This window comes from Cygnus olor, chromosome 4 (assembly GCF_009769625.2).
Source record: "Cygnus olor isolate bCygOlo1 chromosome 4, bCygOlo1.pri.v2, whole genome shotgun sequence".
Taxonomy (NCBI): domain Eukaryota; kingdom Metazoa; phylum Chordata; class Aves; order Anseriformes; family Anatidae; genus Cygnus; species Cygnus olor.
The window spans coordinates 6363369-6386598 of NC_049172.1; the positions used below are offsets into that span (position 1 = coordinate 6363369).

General features: G+C 37.4%; 2 protein-coding genes and 1 long non-coding RNA gene across 6 annotated transcripts in view; 2 read left to right on the forward strand and 1 right to left on the reverse strand.

Moving 5' to 3' along the window:
- The window catches only part of CENPE (centromere protein E), a 40195-nt gene extending 34209 nt beyond the window's left edge, over positions 1-5986 (forward strand). For both annotated transcript variants that reach the window (XM_040556451.1, XM_040556452.1), the window contains 6 exons: positions 453-656; positions 1218-1330; positions 1838-1935; positions 2434-2596; positions 3082-3341; positions 4248-5986. In XM_040556451.1, the coding sequence (XP_040412385.1) occupies positions 453-656; positions 1218-1330; positions 1838-1935; positions 2434-2596; positions 3082-3341; positions 4248-4345 (936 nt within the window). In that variant the 3' untranslated portion in view covers positions 4346-5986. The remainder of the gene's footprint in view (positions 1-452; positions 657-1217; positions 1331-1837; positions 1936-2433; positions 2597-3081; positions 3342-4247) is intronic.
- An 892-nt stretch (positions 5987-6878) lies between these two features.
- BDH2 (3-hydroxybutyrate dehydrogenase 2) lies at positions 6879-23014 on the forward strand. Of its 3 annotated transcripts, XM_040554925.1 has the most exons (11): positions 6879-7041; positions 9029-9109; positions 9951-10029; positions 12961-13057; positions 13548-13656; positions 15404-15464; positions 16818-16931; positions 17654-17712; positions 18382-18474; positions 19741-19839; positions 22892-23014. In XM_040554925.1, exons 2-10 carry the CDS (start codon positions 9038-9040, stop codon positions 19792-19794), a joined length of 738 nt encoding a protein of 245 aa, XP_040410859.1. In that variant the 5' UTR covers positions 6879-7041; positions 9029-9037; the 3' UTR covers positions 19795-19839; positions 22892-23014. The 3 variants fall into 3 exon arrangements, with proteins under 3 accessions (XP_040410859.1, XP_040410858.1, XP_040410857.1); XM_040554924.1 differs by lacking the exon at positions 22892-23014 and having other exon boundaries at positions 6881-7006; positions 19741-22029; XM_040554923.1 differs by lacking the exon at positions 22892-23014 and having other exon boundaries at positions 6952-7041; positions 19741-22029.
- LOC121069136 lies at positions 14329-23126 on the reverse strand. Its single transcript, XR_005819289.1, has 3 exons — positions 23043-23126; positions 19724-22403; positions 14329-15129 (listed from the first exon to the last, which is right to left on the reverse strand). It is a non-coding gene; the product is annotated as an uncharacterized LOC121069136 (long non-coding RNA).
- Between the last annotated feature and the right edge of the window lie 104 nt (positions 23127-23230).

The following is a 23230-nucleotide window of genomic DNA, read 5'->3' on the forward strand; positions in this document are numbered from 1 at the left end:
GTTTGAGCTCTGCCTGTAATGTGATTTAATGGGCTGTTTTCTGTGCACACACACACACACACAGATGTTAGTTTATAAAACTCTCTAAATGCACCCAATTATTTCTGAAGTATAGGTTCCAATAGTGTGATATTCTTTAAATATGTAGCGTTCTCTATGTCAAACTGGAAGCTGGATAAAAATTGTCATGACTCCTAGGGATTGCACACTCATTGACATTAGAAATATGGACAGAGGGAAAAAGTTATTTGTGTTCAAAGCATGTTTTTTAGACTTGAATGTCCCAGAATAGTAACAGATAAAACAGAACAATGCTATATAGACTGTATAGGAATTCGGGTTTTGTTTGTTGTTGTTTTGTTTGTTTTTATTAAGAATATCACCCTGTGCTGTGCTGTGACATTGTTATAACTCTTGGTTTGGTGTAACTGCTGGTTGGTATATCTCAACAGGCTATGGAAGTAAAAATCCAAAAGTTGGAAAGTATAATAAATGAAGCAGAAAAAAATGTCAGAGAAAAAGATGACAGGATAAATAAGTTACAAGCACAGATAAAAGTAAAAGCAGCTACAAGTGAGCTCACCCAGCTGAAAGCCAAACTGAATGAGACAGAAAAGTGCCTCAGCACTGCCCTAACAGAAAATCAGAGTCTCCAGGTATGAGTCAAATTATTTTCTATTTTCATTCTCACAGCAAGGCAAGCAGAGAGCGCTGTAAAGTCGATTTGTAGTTCTGTATGGTATTCTTAGAAAAAAGCACTCTACTCACCTGTTGTAGCATGCTGTTTCACATGCTACCAGTGCAGCTTTCAGAGACAAAATTTAGAACCCATGTTATGGTATTAGAAGCTAAATTTGTCACTTATGATGTATTTCTGAAACATTCTTAAACTTCAAATTTTGAAACCGAAGCATGGGCTGTTTTTTTCTACATAATCTATTTGCATGCTAGTTCAAGATTCCCAGATTACATCTGCAAGCAGGTCAGCAAAACTTGCTAAAAATGTGAGTGCATTCATTACACCAGAGTTAAGATAGCAACTGGTACTCTGGTACTAGTTGGTGATATGGGCATTCTTACTCCAGAATAACTTTCTGCTTCCAGCTCGGTCCTGCAACTTCTGGCAGATTGCAGTAAAGGTGCAAAGCAAGCAGTCCCTGTATTCATTGCTACATAGCAACCCTTCCTTCATACTAGGTGTCTTGTTTTATTTTCAGGCAAAATTAAATAAAGGTGCGGAGTTGTACAAAGAAGAAATTGATAATCTCAAAACACAATTGGTAAAATATGATATGGAAAGAATGAAGCAATCAAATTCTTTTGATATGAAGTAAGTTCAAGTGTAATTTTTTTTTGAGTTTTTAACTGCTAGCTCTTCCCTAACCCCCACACCCCTGAATGAGAAGTGAGCATTCAGCTTTGGGTTTACTAGGTTTTTATTATAGCTGCATTCCAGAGAAAGTAAAAGCCATATGCATCTCAGTCAGGTTGATTACCAAACAAACTCCATCCCCATGCACCCACCAAAATTTCTCAACCAACCTATGCTCAGCCATAAATCAAACAACTGTTCTGATGAATGTGAGGGGAAAGCATCAATGGAGAGCGCTCTGTAGTTCACTGGAGAGAAAGGATGCACAGAGAATAATTTAAGCTTAACTTCTGCTTTTCTGTACTTTAACTAAAATCTAACTGACAGCCAGATGTAGTTTTTTTGTTTTGTTTTACTTCAAATATATTTGTATTTGTTAACGCATTTGAAAATCAAACTAGGTCTCTTGCAACTTTAATAATTAAGCTTAACATTTTTCTTCCCTCTCCCTGCCCACCAATATAGACTTGCTAATTATAAAGCTCTTGCAGAACACCAAGAAGAACAGTTAAGAAAGCTAAAAGAAGAACTTAGAAGAGCACAGCAAGATCACGATGTTACTGGTAAATTTCAGATCAATATAAGGGATTGTTTCATATTAAACATCCAGTTTTAAGGTTGTGTGGTTAAATTCTAGGCTGAGATGCAGGCCTTTTACCTCAAAAGGACATGAGAAGGCTTGGATGCTTTGGAAGAGGTGGAAGGCTAAAACACAGTACCTGCACACAGACTGTATTAGAATCACAGCAGTTTTTGTCTGGTTTTGTTTTTGTTATTTCTTTGATTGTGTTTGCAGTTGTGGTGGGTTATGCTCCCATATCTAGTTCTCTAGTTCTAATCATGATATAACTAATCATATAAGCTTCTTAATATCTCCCTGGCAGTGTGATTTCTGATGGTGGGTTTAAAAGATAGCTGTTGTAATGATACTTGTAACCTAGTGAGGTTTTACATACAAAGCTACAGGAAGGAATTTTGTATAAGCATGGCTAAGATAAATATCAACTTGGTTTTAAACACTGACCAAGTAACACACGCATTTGTATAAAACTATTTTCTAGTGGTGTCTAAAAAAGAAGCTCCTCAGCAATCCCAAATGCCCCTTACTTGTGGTGGTGGCAGTGGTATTGTTCAGAGCACACAAATGCTTGTTTTAAAATCTGAACAAGTGAAGCTACAGAAAGAGAACTTGCAGCTGAAGAAACAAAATGACCTTCTACTAAGGTAAGCATAAAGATAATAAAAACCATGTTAACTAAGTCATTTAACCTATGCTGTTACAGTTTCTTTCCTGGAAATCTGTAGAAGTGAATAATTTTTCATTTTAAGATGTGAAAGAGTCTAGCAAATCTAAACTTTTAAAGGTAGTGATGTGTGTATGTATATATATTTCTTGATGGCTTTTAAGCTTTAAATTGTTTTCTTCTATAAGAATGGAATTTTAAATGCTTTTATCAATAACTGGAAAATGCATTTTGTTTGGATCTCTTTAGCTTTTGGGAAGGAAAAAAGAAAATTATGCATCCAAAACTAAGAATACACGTTTGGACGTGGTGGGGGCTTGCATTGCCATGTCTGTGGTATGTCAAGGGAATTGTCATACAGGAACATACAGGAACTGTCTTGTCAGGAATTTTTCTTTACTTAAAAGAATTGCTTAATGTTTTTTGTAATTAAATGCTAGTGATTTTTTTTTTTTCCCTGTTCAGTAATGAGGTTCAATTGAAAGAGGAACTTAGAAAATGGAAAGAAAGAGCCCTAAAATTGAAAGAACGATCTTCGAGAGAGACTACTCGAGAGACAGTACCAAGGTCTCCAAGGAAGACAGTGTCATATTCCCTTAGAGAGCAAAATTCACCCTTCAAAGAGCCTATTTCTCAGGAAACTGTGACTCAAGATGCATCAAAGCCTCTGCCACTGATGTGTCCAACAAATTTCTTTGATAATTCCAGCTTAGGTACACTAACAGGTATGTAATGTGGTGTCCGATTAAGACTAGGAGAGGCAAAATATAAGGAGTGGTCTTCAAGTAAAAGTAGGTGTCCTGTATTTTCTGCATTCAGTCCTGAAACTCTCATGGAAACAGTGTTCTTGAATGCCTAGTTAGCATGTCGTTGAAGGGCTGACCAGCTGGTGCCAAAAAGATTGTATGTGCTGTACAGCACCCAAATACTTAAAACATTCATGAAGATTAGGCAAATGTTCTATTTCTTTTGTTGCAGTGAAAGTGTTGATGATCGATCACTTTAAAAAGTGACTAGGCAGAGTGTCATTCCTACCAGATCGATGATACTATAGACTCTTTTGCTTTTTAACATTACCTGAGTTAAGTACCTGCTTCTGGCAAAACTGATTCTCATACACTGCTCAGTCATCCATTCAGAGTTAACTGCTGGTTAACTTTTTTTTTTCTAAATTTCTTTGCTGAGATGGTCGATTTTAGTCTTTGACATGAAATCTGCTAGTCTGGCAGCTTCCAGCTACGGCGACAGCTGCCCTAGTCAGGATGTCTCATCTCTGGCCTGGTAACTTCTGGGGAAATCTAGTGATCAGTGCTAGCATATTAACACTACTGCCTTCATCAACTCGCTTCTAGAAGCTCCTATAAGACCCCAGCAGACATATTAAAGACTTAACAAGTTTTCAAGGTATTAATGGCAGGCTTCCAGAAAGAATGACTCATTGCCATTTCTTGTGATGGCCAACTTAATAATAGCCAACTTAATAATAGTACAGACTTCTTAGCAACACCATGCTTCTTTGAGGCCAGCTTTGGTAGCTGACTCCTAAAACCCTAGTCAAGATTAAATTGCTGTATTCCTACTACTTGTGAAACTGAGAAAGCATTACTGTAATATTCTTGTCTTCTGTACAGATACGCGACCTGCAGGAATAGAGCCCACAGAAGAATATCTTAAGCAGTGGTTTGGAACTTCAGAGAAAGATAAAGCCCCTGATTGTACTACCCAGTAAAGATGTTCCGTTGTAAGCTGCCTTTGCAGTGGTAACATCCGGAATCTGCCTATATGGAAGACAGTTCCTTCAGGTTAAATCATCAACTGTGGGAAGAGCTCTGGCAGCATGCAATTCCTTTGTTGTCCTGGAGCTGCTGCTTCTCCCAGCTGGAAAAGATGCAATACAAGAACAAAAATTGAAAAGCAGTCATATTGCCTGCAAACTGCTGCTGATGTTCTTCTTTGGTTATTTTCTGGATAGCAAAGAAAGAAAAGCTAACATACTGAGGAAAAATGGACACAGGAATGAATCACAAACTAATCTACTATGAAACTTCTCAAACTTCTCTGGCGTTCCTGCAACAGTCCTGTCTGGGTGGTTTCTATCTTCAGAGAGCTGTTGATTTGGAAAGAACTGTTCTCACTAGTTACTTTTTGTTTCTCAATATAGAAGTTTTATACTTTTTTTTTTTTTGAGACTGTGGAAACTGCATTTTTACCACAACTTTAACCTCTGTATTGGGCACTGCAACTGAAGTTACTCGTTTTATGTTTTGTAAGGCACAAAATCAAGGATTTCTCTTAAACTCTTCACAATATTTCTGCAGCTCAGTCAATTATGGTGCCAGGAGTAACTTTGTATTTTGATTCATCTTTGAGTATACTTCTACTTCCTGTTTGAAGTTGGACATCTGGATTTTTTTTCCAAACAGTAAGCAATGGATCTAATTGATGCTTCAGTTACTCTAGTGAGTGAAAAATAAATTGTACGATCAGGGCTGTATGGCAGACTGTTTTACTATCCTGCTTACATGAATTTTGAGACTTATTTTTTATGTCCTGTATAAGAAGGTTTGTTTTGACAATAAACTTTAATGTGTTCAGTATTTCAAAATATTTCTGCTGGTCACTTCAGTTTTGTGGACACATGATGCTATGATTTGAGGATGCTGATTATAATATTCAGTCTAAAAACAGTCTTTTATAGTAATCTTACCACTTTCATCATTATTATGCTTCTTGTCTGTCTTATAGCTTTCTGCAGTCAGTCTGTGCAGCGAATTACTGTTGCACAAATCTGTGTCACCAGTGTTTTGTTTAATTCTTTCTAACTGAATCTTTGCTCTATCGTGAAATGTTTAAGTCTAAAAGACAGATCCTTCCCTTCCTCCAAGCTAGAAGAAATTTGGCACTGAAAACCTGAGATGAACTCCTTTAAGAATGAAATCATCATCATGAAACATCAGTGTCATACTGAACAAAGACTTTTGTATCAAAAGTCTCGTCTTTATTTTATAGGAATGAAGCTCTGAATGTTACCAGATCTCTTCCTAAGCACTTCATTTTGGGATAGCCAGACTGATAAGCAAATGGTTACATCATCATTTTTCTGGATGCACTGCAGTTAGTGGGATTGGAAGAGTAACACAAGGGTTGTTTACCTGACAGGGGTACTTCTGAAATCCTTACTGAAGATCCAACCTTGAATAGCTGAAAACTGCCACCTACTGCAACTACTAAGAAGTTGTGAACATTCATATTTCTAAATCTTTGTCATGGAAAGCTTTTAAAGATTGCTAGCTAAAAATACACAAGTTCTAAATACCATTGCTGAACTCAGCACTGCACTGTTTCCTTTCCTGTTACAGCCACAGATAGGTAGGAATAATTCATTTTCCTGGCAGTGATAAATGCAAGTTGTTCCATTTTTTCTTTGCAATTTCCCATTATTGTTGAACAATATTTCCTTTGGCTACCACACTTTTTTCCTTTCTTTCATTCTGGTGTTTTATTAAAAGAATAAATTTTAAGCTGACTTTTTCCTTCCAGAAGAGAAAAGCAAGGTGTCTGCCTTGTGGGTTTTTTTACACAGTTTCAGGATATTTATTAATTGCTTGCTAGAACATTTCTAGATTTAGAGATTTTTCTGGTGCTTGAGCTGATAGAGCTGTTGCAATGTATTCCTGTTTGTGCCTGAGTTTAGTGGTTGTGAGGCTAAGGACAGGAGAATAAATGATTCTAGAAAACCTAGTCATTAAACACTTTGTTAACTGGAGAGCTGATTTTCAAAGCCTTAGAAAGCTGTTACAGTTCAAGAGTGGCATAATATTACTGAACGTGCCTGTGTGCGTGTCCAAGTTTACTCACAGAAATGTGCCCAGCTGAAATTCAGGCAGCATTCCAAATTCATTAAGAAAACTATTAGGGTAGCGTTGGATCTGGTGTGAGCTTATAATTAAATTTTGTCCTAGAATTTTCCAGTCTCATGATGTTAACTGCCTTAACAGATATAAGTTAAAACACTAGATACAAATTTAAGAACAGGTACCTTGGTAAATCAACAATTAAGAAATTATTTTTCAAGTATTGTCCTAGCTTAAAATTTGATGATGGATAAAGAGGAATTGCTTGGGGAAGAACATTCTTGTGGCCTTTTTTGGTGGGAATCCTGTTGATTTCTTGCATTCTTTAGGGGGAATGGACAGCTAATGTTTATGATCCTTTTTTATTCCTAACCTGTGCAGGAGAAAATCACACTTAAAATCTTGAGTTTCACTAGATGGCAGCATTTTGGTGTTTCAAAATGAAACTACATTCGTATATAGAAACTTATCAGTTAGACTACAACTCCCAACAAGCACAGCAAAACAGATAAGCATAAAACTTCCTTTTTACAAAGGTCAGTAAACCTAACAAGCTGGTTGAGATCTTTTGGTGAGTGACTATACTAATCTTTATTTTTAAAAGTTTCATAGAATTAGTGTGTCAAATATTCATTAAAAATGATTGTTAGATTAAAAAAAGTATAGTGCATTTTGCTTCCAAAATTATATGGTGATTCACGAAGTACTTCGATCCATTTTTTTTTCTACTGGAAAATATGTATGTAACAGCAAAGAACAAGAATTTTTGCCTCGAGTGGGCACTTTAACACCAGACTTTTGGGATACTTGGGACTTTTGCTAAAATGAATATTTTTTTTCCCAGAATTTTATATTTCAGGAGGTGTGTTTTGCAAAGCTTGGTGCATTAGAGAGACAGTGCCACCTAGTCACGTGCAGTCTCCTTTCCCTCGGTTTAGCTTGGTAATTTTCACCTGTCAGCACAATAACTTTCTGCTAACACAGGCCCAGTCTCATGTAATGTGAAATAGCCTCCATCAGAGGCATCCTAAGAGACACACAGACACTGCTTTACTAGCCAGCCTGTAAAACGATTTTTAGGTATTGTTCTTTCCCCGCGTTAGAAAGGTGCATCTTAGTTATAGATTGGGTAGTGGACTGTTTTGGTGGTTTGTCTTCCTTAGTTAGTTTCATTTTGAGGTTTGTTTTTGTACATTCTTCCCTCTGGTTATAGGGGAAAAAACTTACAATTTCAGTGCATTGAAACAGGCAGGCATTTCAGTGTTTCAAAACACAATCTGGAAGTCAGTCCAATCTTAATTCAAATGAGATAATGTTTTTATATTAGGGTGGAAATAATTTTTTAGTCTAACAGTTTAAAAATAAGTTCAGTTTGTTGAATCTGTAACTTTTAGAGAAACATGCTACTTTTGCCCCAGATTTTGTTGGGAAAAACTGACCAGAAATCCTATCTGCTTTCTCAGAAAAATCAGAAATGAATAGTCTGGTTTGAGATGTAGGACACTAAACTCAACTAACAAATCACAGGATGGATTTGAGCATCTCCAGGTGCTAGCATTGGCTGCTAACCTAGGGGAAGTTGTGGGTCTGCATCTAACTTCTGAATGAAGTACTCAGCATGTTGGGTTTATGCATGTATTTTAAAAACTTAAGGTTCTTGGGAAACCTTTCTACACTCATAGCTAAACAGAGAAACTTTGTTCTGTGATTTTTAAAAGTGTAGAAATGTTTGCTTGTTGGGAACTCAGTTAACAAAACCAGATCGCACTGGGATACGGTGACCTTAGGTAGTTTTTTGAAACGTTCTATTCAGTAATTTAGGCCTTGAATAAACAAAAAGCCTACTAGGGACTTTTTGAACCCATAGGGAGTGCAAAGGATGGCATTTGCTTTTGCTTGTTTGCAACTTTACGTGCTATGGTTTTTTTTTAAACATAATACTGCATTTGAAAGCATATGTCTAGGCAAAAAAAGAGGACCTCACCTTGCCTTTTGGCTGATACATCATAAGCAACGTGGAACCTCCTAGAAGAAGAATATTATTTGCATTGTCAAACACTAGAAAAATAAATCCTTGTATTCCCCTACACCTTGCCCTGAGTATGCTCAGTAGTTCTCAGAGGTCGAACTGTGATAAAGATGAGAGGACAGCTTCATTTTTCCCTTTACCCCCTCACCTTGTGGAGCTGGGAATCTGCTGTGCTGGAAGATTGCTAAAACGATTCAGAGCACGCAAAGGCCAGGTCTTGGACATGATGGAAGGAAAAGACATTTTGCAGTGCCCTACAGGGTAATGTGCAGATTTTATTGCCATTTGGGAAACTAAGTCTACAGTTTGAGAGGAATAGAAAAAGAGACCTGCTTTCTAAGAACACAGTGGGCAGTGGAGATTACAACCTATTTTACTTCTCTTCTGACTCAGCACCTAATCAGAATGCTTTGACTTGATAGTAGAGGTGCTCTGAATTATGTTTGGTTTTTGGAATGCGCTTGTATCTGATTCCCTGGAAGTGATGTTAGCTCACTTTGTTAGATTGTGACACTTTCTGTCTGCACAGGTCAGCAATATGGGTCGGCTCGATGGGAAGGTAATACTGCTGTCTGCAGCAGCACAAGGGATTGGGCGAGCCACCGCTATCGTAAGTTGGAAAAATATTTTTCTTCTGTACCTAAGCTAGGTCTCTAATGCTAGAGTGCCCAACATCATCTGCACCAAACAAGTTTTTGAATTAATAAACTACAGATTAAGCCAGAACTACTTATTGGAAAAAATCAGGGAGCGATGTAGTTACTGCACTGCGTTAGGTAAGCTGTTTGCAGTTTTAACTTCTGAAAGTCTTAAGCACAGAGTGGCGATAAACAATGTGGGCAGGATTTAAGAGCAGTTGCAACTACTTTTAACAATACATGGTTGTACTGTCTGTGCCTTTTAATCCAATGTCTCTGCTGCTTTTTCTGGGAGAAAATAAGGATATAGGGAAGGTTTCCTGTTGATAAGGCTGGATACTGCAAAGATCCCCCATGGTAAAGCCAAGATGTTTCAACTATGCTGGTAGTTGATGTAACCAATTCCACACGATGAAGAGCACAGCTACAAGGCAACTGTGAGAAAAACCTTTCAAAAAATATTTAATTACTCTTAAAACAGAATTAAAATGTGTTTTTTTTGTTGTTTTTGTTTTTTAGTTTTGGTTAATGCCTAATTTCTTTTGACTAGTTCTGCTCCTGTTGCTTCCTTTTTCCATAGGAGACAGAGAAACTATGGAGTTATTTCAGTACCACCATAATAGTTATCCCCAGGGTGTTTGGTAATTGATGTCTGTTACTTCCTCGCATGCCCAGAATGAGAAGAGAAGGGGGAGATTAGCTGCCTTCAGTCAACTTTTATTTCAAGCCAAAAGGGAAATGCAAAGAAAGCAGACTTTTTGCTAAAATCTAGCATATTTAAATATAAACTGCATTTCTTACTGTATTCTTCAGGCTTTTGCTAAGGAAGGAGCCAAAGTCATTGCTACAGACATCAATAAGCCTAAGCTGCAAGAGCTGGAGAAATACCCAGGTAAATGATCTACTGTAGGCATTAGTTCAAACCTTGCAAGTTTTGTTGTAGGTTGGCCAAAATATAACTTAGGGGTAGGGCAAACTTCAAAAGACCAGGAAAAAAATGGAAAACATGGAGACTAATTCTCTAGTTACTGTCGTTACTTTATTCTGTGGTGTGGAATGGCAGAGGTGACGTGTAAAATGCTGCAATGTCAGGATTGATTTTAGATAGAATATTCTAGGAGTGTGGAGTAACTTTGTGTGTTTCTTCTGTCACAGAAGCAGTAGATTACCTCTTCCCAGAATGGTGTATTACCTTTTTTGAGTTGCCAGGCTGACTGTCAGACTGAAAAAGCTTCGAATGTTTTACTCTGATCACAAGAACTAATACACAGCTATACAAACAGATTTAGTGTTTTGCATGTCCATGGTCCATACTTAGCAAGGAGCACGTCAAAAGGATAGCTTTCTAGCAGGAATTGGAACGTCTTCAGAAACAAATTCCACCAATACAAGGTGAGCTTATTTTATTTGTACAAATGCTCAGGCCTGAAGGTTGCACAGGAACATATTTCAGGGAGAATGGTTTCAACACCTGTATTTCTCTATTATTAGAGACACATGAGTGTGGGATACTATTTTAAAAAAAAATCAGTCGAAAGAAAAAATAAGGCGTAGGTATATCTCACAACTGAAAATGCTTCCAGCTTAATTCGATGAAAGGAAATGATCGTTAGGCTTTACCAATTCCTATTAGAGTGTGACAGTAAAATCCATGAAACTACTTCTCTTTCACACAGTGTTAAGTGAACATCGCTCTCCTTTGACAAGAGTTCACTGCAAGCAGTTCCGTTGCAGTTCTTTAAGAACTTTGGGACTTTCCAGGTTTATTCTGTTTAGGGAAGTGTTACAATTTGAACTGTGCTTTGTTTTCCATCTGCTAGTGTGTTCAGAAGGAAAAAGATAATTTTTCATATACTTTTGGCCATTTCTATCTTTTTGATATATTAAACTCTCATTCACTGAGGCTTGGCACATTGTGCTCTTTGAATTTTTTCCAGAAGATGTAATTCCACTGTTCATCACCAGCCTATAGGATTACTAATTACATCATACACAAATATTTGCAAAAGTGTCTGTATCATTTAATTAAGCATGTTCATGGACTTGTCAGTTTGCTTCAAAAGACCCAAGTGTAAGGTTGGATGAGAGATCCAGAGGCTATTAAGTCCTACTTTTTGCACAAAGCAGGTCTAATTAAAGCAGTTTGCCCGGAGCCAAGTTAGGAATATCTCCATGACCTCTGTAGGCTGCTGTTTCCCATGTGACTACACTGATGGTTTTAAAGTAATAATCTTTAAGAATAACAAAAAATCCCACACCGCTCTTCGCATTTGGTCGGACTTTCCGATTTTTCTGTTGCCTTTAATCCTTCTACTGCGGGCCTCTGAGAACTCCGGCTCCATCTTCTCTACAGACTCATAGTAGGTAGTTTTAGGCTTCTATTTGACAATGTCTTACTTAGCTGCATGTGACTAAACTGTGTTTAAAAAGAAAATGTTTTGGGGCACAGGTGTCCTGTGTTAGATACCCCTTAGTCCTAGATGCAGGATGAGCCATGGCAAGGCTGTGGCAAGTGTGATCTACAGCAAGTCTTAGTGCCCTGGAGCCTAATTTTAGCCACTGTTGGAGTACACTCCAGTGCTCCTCTTTTTACACTCATTCGGGTTTCCTGTGGGTGGGAAGCTTTATTAGAGGAAGGTACACAGCAGGGAGTGAGGTTGCAGCCAGGCTGTATCAAAAAGCATGCTAAATTCTGTAGAAAGGATTCAGCCTTGACGTGGGGTTAGAGAAGCTAGTTGCAGTAGATTACTGGAAACTACTTAACATAAAATGAGGTGAAATGACACGTAGATTATATCACGTCATGTTACAGCTCATCTGGATGTGTAGTTCATTTACTGTGCTCTTTTCACTTCTGTCCAGGGGGTGGCAGTGCTGTGGTTGGCCCTGAAGCAGTTCTGTTAAAGGGGATGATTCTATTGAAAACTGTTGGCAGGAGTAGCACCTGTCCCTGTTTTGTAGTAAATAGATTTCTCAATCTTTCAAATATATACTTTTGTTTTGTTTAGAGAAGTTTACTTTTTTGCTATTATCGGTGGCTATCTTGAAGGTACAGCATAGGCACAGCCAGTGCTACGAGCACTGATGGTGACAGCTGTCAGAGGCTGTAATAAGCAGGAGGTTATAGTGAAAAGCAGCAAGTTTCTAAGCATTTTTTGATGATAAATAATTACAAAAGTATAAGCATCATAAATTTGAACTAGTCTTCATGATAGAAGCCATCCACTTGCTACACTTTCTCTTAATTTGTATTGTCATAGTTATATCATCTCAGGTTGTCTATGGCTTATGTGAAATCACTTTTCCTCATTAATTAAATAACAAGTTGATTCATAGTATCCTCAACTACAAATGGATAGATGGTATGTAATGTGATTGTGAGACATGTAACTAATTCTAAGTAACTATTCTTTAGTAGGGGGCATGAAAGCTTGTTATGATTATACAGGCTCTGCAATTCAAGTGGAATGGCACAGTGGAATTCAAATTTATTGGAAATGATTTTTATGGTAAATTGCATTAATTCATCTGCTTGTGTGATGCTGTATTGTAATTGAATCAGTTGGTCTATTTTTAATTCCTTTCTGAAATGTTAAGAAGCAAGCCATGCTGTCCATTGCTGTCCTGATTTAAGCATTACACTAATTAATCATTAAGTGCAACTCTTGCTCAGTGTGTCTCCGTGTTTTGGCTCAGCACTGACAGGAGACCGTTCCTGGCAAGCCATTGACTTGAGTGGGAGGTGCAGTGTCCTCGGCACTTCAGAAAAACAAGCTGCTGATCCTTAGCCAAATACTGTGAAACTAAAACCATGTTTTTCCAGGCATTCAAATACGGGTTCTGGATGTCACCCAAAGGGAGCAGATAGAAAATCTGGCCAAGGAGATTGGAAGGATAGATGTCCTCTGTAATATTGCAGGGTAACCAACTTCTATTTGATCCTACTTCTTTTTCCAGTTTTTCCTGTCCTCCTGAACTACTTTCTTTTACCTAATGCTTGTTGTTGTTGTTGTAATGTGTTTAGTATCTTTAACATAAATTTACATGTGTTTTCATTAAACCGAGCTTTTTGTGTGCAGCAATGTTACCCAGGCCAAAGTAGAATGGCTGTGGAACTTGTTAGGGTTTTCCCTGCTCTGTGGATGCACTATACTGCTGGCTTTCACTTTCCTGGTAGACCACCAATTGCACCAATGCTTCTTTAATGTATTTGGTTTTTAATTTCCCTACTGGCAAACATTTCTTTGCATATTGAGGGAAAAACACTGTTGCTGTCTTTTTTCAGAAGAGCTCTTGTTCCTGCTTTTCAAGATTGCAAGGGTATAACAAAATAATAGTGGAAAAATGTGGATTAAAAAGCCACAGAAATGTAAATCCCAGATAGCAATCTGCTTCATCCACTTATTCCAGGTTTGTTCATCATGGAACCATTCTGGAATGTGAGGAGCAAGACTGGAACTTCACTATGAACCTCAATGTTCGCAGCATGTACCTAATGATCAAGACATTCCTTCCAATGGTAAGCCTTCATCACCTGTGATGCTTAGTCTCTGCTGCATTGCATTTAAGTGTGATAGGTCTAAGTTGTTGCCGCTGTGACAGCTTGGGATTTGAGATAGAAAATGCAAGTATGCAGCTTTAGATAGGGAAGGTCCTTAAATTATTGTATTCCTGTACTCTAAAGCATTGTCTGTATTGTACAAAACCCATCTAAAAATATTATAGAGAAGGTTAATTCAGGACTTTTCCTATGTAATTTACAACTAAAATTCTTCAAATACAGAGCATAATACTATCCTACTGTGTTGTACTACAACAAACAGCTGCACGTTGTATAATAATACCACAGCTAAAAATATCTATAAATAACATATATTAATATAGACTTTCTGCAACCACAGAAATCTCGTGGAGCAATTCAGTGCCACTGATGAATACATGTTCATTATATGGCAACAACAGTTCAATTAGACAATTGAGCAGCTCGAGGACAAGAACTGTTTGTGAAGTAATAGCTCTGTTCTAGACTACAGAAACTTCTGGGCTGAATAAGGTGGTTTGTATTCCTCCTGTAAAAGCAAAGGCTAGAAGTGGTAGCTGTGACCATGACTGGATGACTACTACTTTTTTCAGTGTTACTCCAGTCCTTGTTTTTCATAGCCAATCTTCATTTTCAAAGGTTCCTTGCAACAACTTTAGGCATCTGAGGTTCTGTGATGCCTAAAAAGTTTATAACTTAGCTACAATTCAAAGATGCTAGAGAGCTGTGCTTTATTCTTCTCCAAAGCAAGAAGAGTTTGGAGGGGATCAGTGAATTGCTACGTTGGCAGATGGGATGAGACAGATGCCCATGTAGGGTGACTTACTGTGGTGACAAAGATGGCAAGGTGGATAGTACGTACCTTAAGAACTACCACCAACATACCAGCTCATAGCAATGAGTATTTGTCAGCAAAGCATTCAACTTCAGATCAGTGATCCTTCACTGTAAAAGTGATTGAGGGGGATGTTTCATATGAAGAGCACATCATGTTGCATGTGGGGATTCACGTCACAGAGTATTGATCAGTAGCATTTTACAAAGGTAAGCAATCATTTTAGATTCACTTGGAAAGGTAGCTTCGCCTTAACTGACTGAATAGCTATGCTGGGATTATACAGAACAAACTATAGTCAGGGTTATGCTGTTGGTTTATTTTGTTTTTTAAAGTCTTTGTCACTCTCTCGTACCATGCAAGTTGGAACAAGATAAATAACAGTAGTGTCATTTTAATAATTCTATCAACTAGGTAGGAGGTAAATCCTAGGGGCAGGCAAGCAGCAGGAATGTTACACCTTGTCCTCAGGCTGGTTTCTCTTGATTTTATTTTAGGTGCACAAATTCCTTGGTGCTCCACAACAGAGATGATGCTAGTCCTTCACGTTTTAGGAGCTTTGTAGGTATATTGAGAAAGAACAAAATCCTCCTCTGTTGTCATTGTCATCTTCATTCCTGAAATGGTTTAGGAGAACTTAGTGTGAATTTCAGAATTTGCTTTACTACTTCAGTCAACAGATCAAAAAGATGAGTGCATGTTCATGCCACTGACGCTCTGTTATCTGGCATATCAGTTGCATATCAGTAGGGCTGATAGTTCTGCTGGTTGCTATGGGCTGTTCTGCTCGGCCTGCAGATGATAAAGCTGTTTTAATGTTTTATGTTTTATGTTTTAATGTTTAATGTTTAATGTTTTAATGTTTGAATGACATAAGTATTCTTTTTGCAGATGATTAAACAGAAATCTGGAAATATTATAAACATGTCTTCTGTGGCATCCAGCATTAAAGGTCAGTAGCTTTCTAGAGAAATTCATGTATAAATCTTTCACAGTCTTAAAGTGTCCTGTTGACAATCCCGTTCTGAAAGAATTTGCATATCCATTTTTGAGAAAAGTTTTATAGGGCTGTGTGTAGTGAGTGCCCTTGATACTGATCCTTTGTGCGTATGCCTGATGAAGCATGCTGTAGTTAAATTGTGTACAATAGTAACTCCTCATTCAACATGCGGAATGGGACATTCTTGGCGAACAAATCAAAGCTTTGCTGTAAAAGGAGGTGAATGATCTATAGATACTTTGTTGTAGATAAGTTTTTGTGATCAAAATAGAGGATTACAGGAACAGAGGGCCTCCTAATCATTTACTATGGGATTGGACCTGATGCTCGAGTTACTTCTATTAAGGGCAAGTTGCTTCTATTCTAGTTGCCTAGGTGTTTGATTCTTGCTTTCGAATGACCCAATGTAAACACCCTAATGCTTGGTAGTTTTCTTTTTTTTTTTGTGTGTGTGTGTTTTTTTCTGGTATGTAGTATTCCTCAGGGCAGTTGAAATGGGCAAATCTGACTCACTAATCACATATGAGGGGGAGAGAAGTGATGTTGCAACTGCACAGCGGTATTATGAAAAGAAAGACTTCAGTCTTCCTAAGAACAGGAATAATAATTTGAGATGACAAGTATAACAACTAAGCAAAAAAGCTAAAAAGCTACCAATTAACCTGTGGAGGGTAAAAAAAACGATGGGAATGAAAAATAAATATTGTGCTGGTCAGCGTTTAAAGGACTTTACCAATCCTGTGGTAGGAATGCAGTAAAAATAAAAAGTGAATATGTAGACTCTTAAACATGCACAAAAACATAGACATAAAGCTCCAGAAACACCAAAGTCCTGGCCTTTGAGCTTTTAAACCTCTTATGAAAGTATTGTAGAATCCTTTCTACCTGTAAGGAATAAGTAAAAAGTAATTACTTTCAGTGATACCTTGCTACGTATGTTCTTAAGAGAAACAATGAAGTGGCAATTACATAAGCACTATAGCCATGCTTCCAAAGAAAAACTGTCAGTGATTAACAGATGGGTCTCTACTCTTCATAAACATTTGTTTGCTTGCTTTCTTTGTTACTTTTTCTATACTACTCCCCAGATTCATACTATTGAAGAATACTGTGCTTTATTCTGGTGTATACCTGAGCAGAATTCTGGCAGCCAGCATTCTACTTAGCCTGTCGTCATGGAGAGAGTGGGCTACAGGAAATGCTGGAGTCCAGAAGCAGATGCGTATTGAATAAACTTCTCTTTTTTTTTTCTTTTTTTCTTTTTTTTTCTTTTTTTGTGCTGCCTTCACACTGACCTTCTGCTAGGAGTTGTGAACAGATTTGTATATAGTACTTCAAAGGCAGCAGTTATTGGTCTAACAAAGTCTGTGGCTGCTGATTTCATTGAACAAGGCATCAGATGCAACTGCGTATGTCCTGGTAAGTATTCTTGCAGTATTTTGTAAACATGAGCAGATGCTAAAAGACACATGGCCTGATTTAGTTTGACATCATTAACAAGGAATGACTTGCAAGTGACAACTAAAGTTACAAGGAATCAAAAACAACAAAAAGGCAAATAACTTTCTCCCCACCCCACCCCCCCAAAAAAAAAAAAAAAAAAAAAAAACACACCAGAACATAGAATCATATCACAGAGTCGTAGAATGGTTTGGGTTGGAAGGGATCTTAAAGATCATCTAACTCCAACCCCCTGCCATAGGCAGGGATGCCAAGGCAGGGATGCCGTACTTGAAACATTTCTGAGATTTAAAAATAGAATAGCTATTACTTAATATAAACAGCATGTTTAACTTAAGTCTGTTAGCCCAGCACATGCACATTATGCATGTGTTACACAGTATTTGGGTGTTTATTGTTAAAGCTATTGTCCTAAAGTTAGAAGTGGGCGAGGCCTAGCCATCAGGCTAGCCATTGTTCAACCATCTGGAAAGAGCTGAATCTAATTTTCAAGTCTTGTATTTTATTGAAATTTAGGCTCCTAGGCTATGTTGATGATTTTGTAGTCTTTCTCCTGAATCACATTATTACTAAGTTATACATCAGTGTTATGACATATAAATGGAACTCATGAACTGCATTTTTTATTATGACTGCTGATGAAGTTGAGCTTTAATATTGAATTTAATTTTTTTGCATAGGAACTGTTGACACACCATCTTTACAGGAAAGAATCCAAGCCCAGCCTAACCCAGAACAGGTGAGAAAGCAATTTATTATTTTGATCATGTACATACATATGTTTCTCTTCTTTTTTTCTTTTTTTTTTTTTTTAAGAAGGCAGCACTTCTGCCCAAATTCAAAAATACTTTGTATTTCAGAACACCAATGGTAACATAACAGTAGCATCGTCTTTAATAATTCGGTCAGTTTGTTTTGAGGATGGGAGTATTAAAATGCATTGGAAGGACATTTCAAGTGAGTGCAGAGGGTCTGTCACTGGTTACAATATCTACTGCAAAATTAGATGATGTTTACTTCTTTGCCATATGGCAGCCATGAACCAGTGCAAAACAACAATAGAAAGGGCATTCTGGTCAGTGTGTTTAAAAATGAATCGCGTTCCTTGATCATACTAACTAGATAATTGTGAGCCTTCTTTTGAAGGGCCCAGGAATATCTACCACCAAAGGAAGAATGGCTTCAGTGGCTTTATTCTGGAACCAGAGGTTTAGGTCCAGTTGAATGTTTTTCAACATAAAATTCGTACCACTGTGAGCCTTCTTTTTTCTAGCATAAACCCCCTACCCAGTATACTAAAAGTTAAAATATATGGCCTGTTTCCAGTATTGCTTTGTACATGTCACACACTAATTGGGTTAAAATAATTTTTATATTTTTGATATATGAAATGGTCTTGTATGTCTAGGCATTGAAAGATTTTCTAGCCAGACAGAAGACTGGTAGGATGGCTACCGCTGAAGAAGTGGCTCATCTCTTTGTGTACTTGGCCTCTGATGAAGTAAGTATGAGATGACACAATTTCCTGTCACAATCCTGTGCTTCTGTGCTACTTCACAATAGAGAGAACGTGTTTTAAGAGGATTTATATTGTCTTCAAGCTAAATTGTTCCAATATACGTGTGTGTGTGTGTATGTATAAACAAACGAAAAAACCCTTGTCCATCTTTTATTGATACAAAAAGTACCCTGAATGTTGACAGGGATTGTTAAGGCATTATGTACTTGGTACCATAACGAGGTTGTTTTCATGCCATCTGAGCAATATCATCGTGAGTGATAGGAAAAATGGGCTTGTCTGCTCTTGCAAGTTGCTTTGTTTGCATGGCAGCTAGATGATGTTTTAAGGAGGTAAAATTAATACAGTCATCATCTGCTTGTATTATGCAAGAGAAAATATTTGTGTAGACCCACCAGTGATTTTAGCTAAATGGTCTAATGCTCAGACTGCCACTTTGGCATAAGGAAAACAACAGACTCACTGAAGTTTTAGACCACGCTCTTAATGATCACTGCAAATAGCATTAATTTTAAAGAACTTATTTCATATCAAGCTTATTTCAGGTGCTATAAATTTATTATGGATCTAAAACTGGACTGGATTCCACTGGACTTGTCCAGCAGTCCTACTGAGCATAACAGAATGCTTTAATGTAATTAATTCAGACTTAATATTTCTATCTATCAGTAATCTGTTTCTCCTTCTCCAGTGTTTCTGTAAAGCTACCAACTTTTTCCAGTCTGGTCATGGGTTTTCAACCATGTGTAATTAATTCCAGTTTTGTAATATATTCCATTATATTTCTGTACTGATATAGAGAATAAAGTACCAACTCAGTTCTTTACCTCATTTTTCTGCACCATCTCAATTTTCATTTAGCTCCCCTTGTAATTATTGGCTGACCTAGTCATATTCTGCTCAGCTGAATGGAACTAACAGTATCATAGTGTAAGATATTATTCCTGCAGGTAAAATCTGTGAAGTCTAGCTTATGTGATTTTGCACATCCAGGATGTATTTTCATCTTAATGCCTCTAATACTATTTTTGCTACACTCCTCTGAGTTAATCAGAAGGATTCCATTTCTAAGTTTGTTTATATTGTATTTATCCAGACCTCTTTGTAATACAGGCAACAGAAAAGTCTTTGTATGAGAAGAAAGTATTTTGAGTTTTAAAAAAAGTGTTTCCTTATACTTAACAGCTGTAAGATATATATCTATATATATAAAATAATGAAAAATTGTTACCTTTTATGTAATTTCAGTCTGCCTACATGACTGGCAACGAACTCATCATTGATGGAGGATGGAGCTTGTGATCAACTCTACCTGCAGATGGAGACTTATACTATTAAAAGCAAGAAGTGAGGATCATGTTTCTCAGTTAAGAGTTTGCAAAGATTTAAATCACTTACATGATGTCATCCATACAAATTTGGTGCATTTTTATGGTTGTGATCTCTTTCTAGATTGATCTTACAGATTCACTTTTCCCTAAATGGTGAAACATTGGAGTAAAACATACTTCATGTTGCTTCTTTTTATGGTAACTCCTGGAGCATGAGCAGGATTTTAGCCTTTCAGATATCAAAGTGCAAAGAATATTATTTAAGATACAAAATATAAGTCTTATTTTAAGCAAATCTATATTAAAGAAATTAAATACTACCCTTATTCTCAGTCTGCAAAATATTTGGAGGTTAAACATTCACGATTAGACTTCCTACCAGCATTAGCGGGCTATCCAGAGAAAACAGACTACTTTTAAACCAGCTGTACAATTATTGAACCAAATATGGTTCAAACAACAGAAGAAGGCAGAAATAATAGCATGTTTGAATCATTCTGTAACTGTCAATAGATGTCTATATTAGAGAGCATACTAGTTCTTGCAAACTATATGTTAAAGTCCATCCTGCTTTGCAAATTGTGAATTTTTCTGTTCTCTGTAATAACTGTAGAAAAATGATCTGTGTTGAATTGTTGAAAAGAATCTGTCCCAAGTCTGACAACACTTAGAAATTCAAAGTGGAAGGTGCAAGATGGTCAGGAACAATGTAGATACATAGTATATGGGCACAAGAAATTCCTGCGCATACAGTAAAGAGTCGGTGTACATGCACAGCTGATTTGTGCAACTGCAACATCCATTTTCCACATACTGGGGAAGTTAGGCTGTTGGAATCTGGAAAAATAGTAAATCATAGCCCAAAATACAGAACAACAGATTGCAATTAGAAGCAGTATAACTAGCAGCCTTGTATAGTTTCAGAGGTTTGGGGTTTTTTGTTCAAGCATACAAAGATTATAGACACTGTCTTCATGAAGTAGAAATGATGCAGATGAACCCGCTGTAATAGCTGTTAAAAGGCTAAGGCTTATGGCACGTAAAGAGCATAGAAAATCATAGGTAGTTTTGCAATCAGTATGAAAATTAGTGTATTTGCTAGTACCAAAGAGGTTGTACTAGGAGAACGACATGACCATTAATATGTCATTAATAGTATAGATTAATCCTAAAATTGTCTTGGAATTCTTCACTGCGTCTTTTCTGTCTGCATTGTACAGAAAGTACTGTGCAATAATGTCACTCTGGTAGGAGTGTATACATAGAGAAGTATTCTGAAAAAGACAGGTGGGTCTTTATGAATACGTTTGACTTCTGGCAAGCAAAAGGAGTGGATTTTACCACTCTATCCACAGCCAATATATTCCCCTTCCAAAAGGATTCACTAATGAATGTACCAATACTGGACAAATATTGACGGCTCTGTAGACTAGGTGCTAGGCTTAGATAATCTATCGGTGAATTCTCAAATACCAATATTGGTCTTGCTAAAACACAGACTAAGTTTCTACAAGAATTTGTGTTGATATTTTTATTGTGGTAGCACATTGAGGCTTTGATTATGAATCAGAAATCTATTGTGGTAAAGACTCATACTCTGGAGAGGGGGGAAAAATCACAACCCAAAGATTTAAGGCAACAGATTGGAATTCCAAAGCTTTTTGGTATGCTAACATACCGTTAAAATTTACATGAATGACATGGGCTGACTTCCTATAAATATGGCTATGTTAAGAAATTGAACATAGCTCTATGAATCTAGTTTGTGAATGAAGCTGTATGCAATTTCATATTTTTTTCATATCTATGAAATTGGTATAAATATGGGGGGAATAAATGATAAATGAGTGTGATTGGTCAGTAATCAGAAATCATGGGGGAAAATGTGTTCTATTTTATGCATTTTTCTGTAACAATGACTGCCATGTTTTTAAGTGATTGCTTAAGTTTTTCAATATTTGCTGAAGCATTAATACAGATTGATTTCAAAGATGTGGAACATGTCTGGTTAACATCAGGCTTCTTGTTTGTAAAAGCTATGTTACTTACAATTTTAAAATGAGAAAGCATTGTGGAGGCTGGCTTCCTCAGACTTGTTATGGGTTTAACTCTTAGCTTTAATCATGGTTGGGACATTCTGATCTGTGTAGTTTGTTCATGGGATTTTGGGCATGTTTTCTAGTATTTCAATAAAGTGACCCAGCAGCCAAGCAGGATGAAGTTGAGGCAGAAATCCAAAGTTATCCAAAACCACTCCACCCATGCTCACTGACCTAAATTAAAATGCTGAAAGTTTCAAACTGTATCCTGCCAACAGGATACAGTTTCAGTGTTTTCAGAGCTTAATACCAAGGCCAAAGTTGTTGTCCTGTAGTTGGTACAGAAGGCTTACCTCGAAAAGAATCTCCCTGCTGCAGCAGGTCAGGAAACTTGCACTGTCCATTTTGAAAGTAGAATTATGAATTTGAGAGAAACTTCAATATACTTATTGCATAGAGAACTTTATTAGTAAACATTGCTAAGCTCTTTGGTGATTGGCATACACCAACGCTACTCAAATGTTTTTTTGATAAAGCACACCTGCAAGAAAAGGAGAAGCCATCCACTTATATTACAGTAAAAGCACAGGGAGATGCATTTTTCAGTGAAGTTGGTTGTCAAAAACAAACACGATAACAAAAAAAACAAGCATATTTCTGTCTCTTGCTTTGTTAGCAGAGCATGTGTTGCATTTCAGAATTTGAACTGTTCACACATCCATATATTTTCATGGATGTCTAGGGGGCATGTCCATGTCATGGATTGTCTAGGAGGCTTTTTCTCCAGAATTGTCAAAGGAGAATGTTTTTAAATACCCCTGTGACTTCTTAATTCCCTGGTCTGTTTTTATGGAAGTGGGTTATCTCATTTCGTCTCCTGTCACCCCAGAGATGATATGAAGAGGAGTTTGACTCTTCAGATTTTAGGGCAAGCTTTTCTCTTGGGGAGGGTTTAAGAGATGTCCCACCCTCTGAGTGTTTCTGGGAAATTTAATCTGATCAAAAAACAGCTTTTTTTTTTTCCTTCAGATTTGCAGTGGCTTTTGCGCTGTGTAACGCTACAAGGAGCAAAGTAGCAACACGTTGCACTTGAATCTGCTTTCACATGCTCCTCCCAGCATGGCTTGCAAAATGAGATTGCGAGAGAAGGTCTGTCTTATCCTCTTGGCGGGGTACTTACAGCTGAGGTGGGCACACTCGATTCTTTGAGAAGCAGCAGTATTTTCACGGGAGCACCACAGATGTGCAAACGCTTTCACTTTCTTGCCTGCCGCAGCGCAGTTCCTCCCAGGTGCTGTGGGCTCGGGGCTGATCCATTGCCCAAACACCCCCGAAACCTGCCTGCCACCCCAGCCCCTCCCCTGCCCC

Bases quoted from the DNA above. Each gene is read 5' to 3' on its own strand.
- BDH2 (XM_040554925.1), top strand. From the start codon at position 9,038: ATGGGTCGGCTCGATGGGAAGGTAATACTGCTGTCTGCAGCAGCACAA. The intron at 9,110-9,950 runs GTAAGTTGGAAA...TGTATTCTTCAG, and splicing joins TTGGGCGAGCCACCGCTATC to GCTTTTGCTAAGGAAGGAGC. The intron at 16,932-17,653 runs GTAAGTATTCTT...TTTTTTGCATAG, and splicing joins ATGCAACTGCGTATGTCCTG to GAACTGTTGACACACCATCT.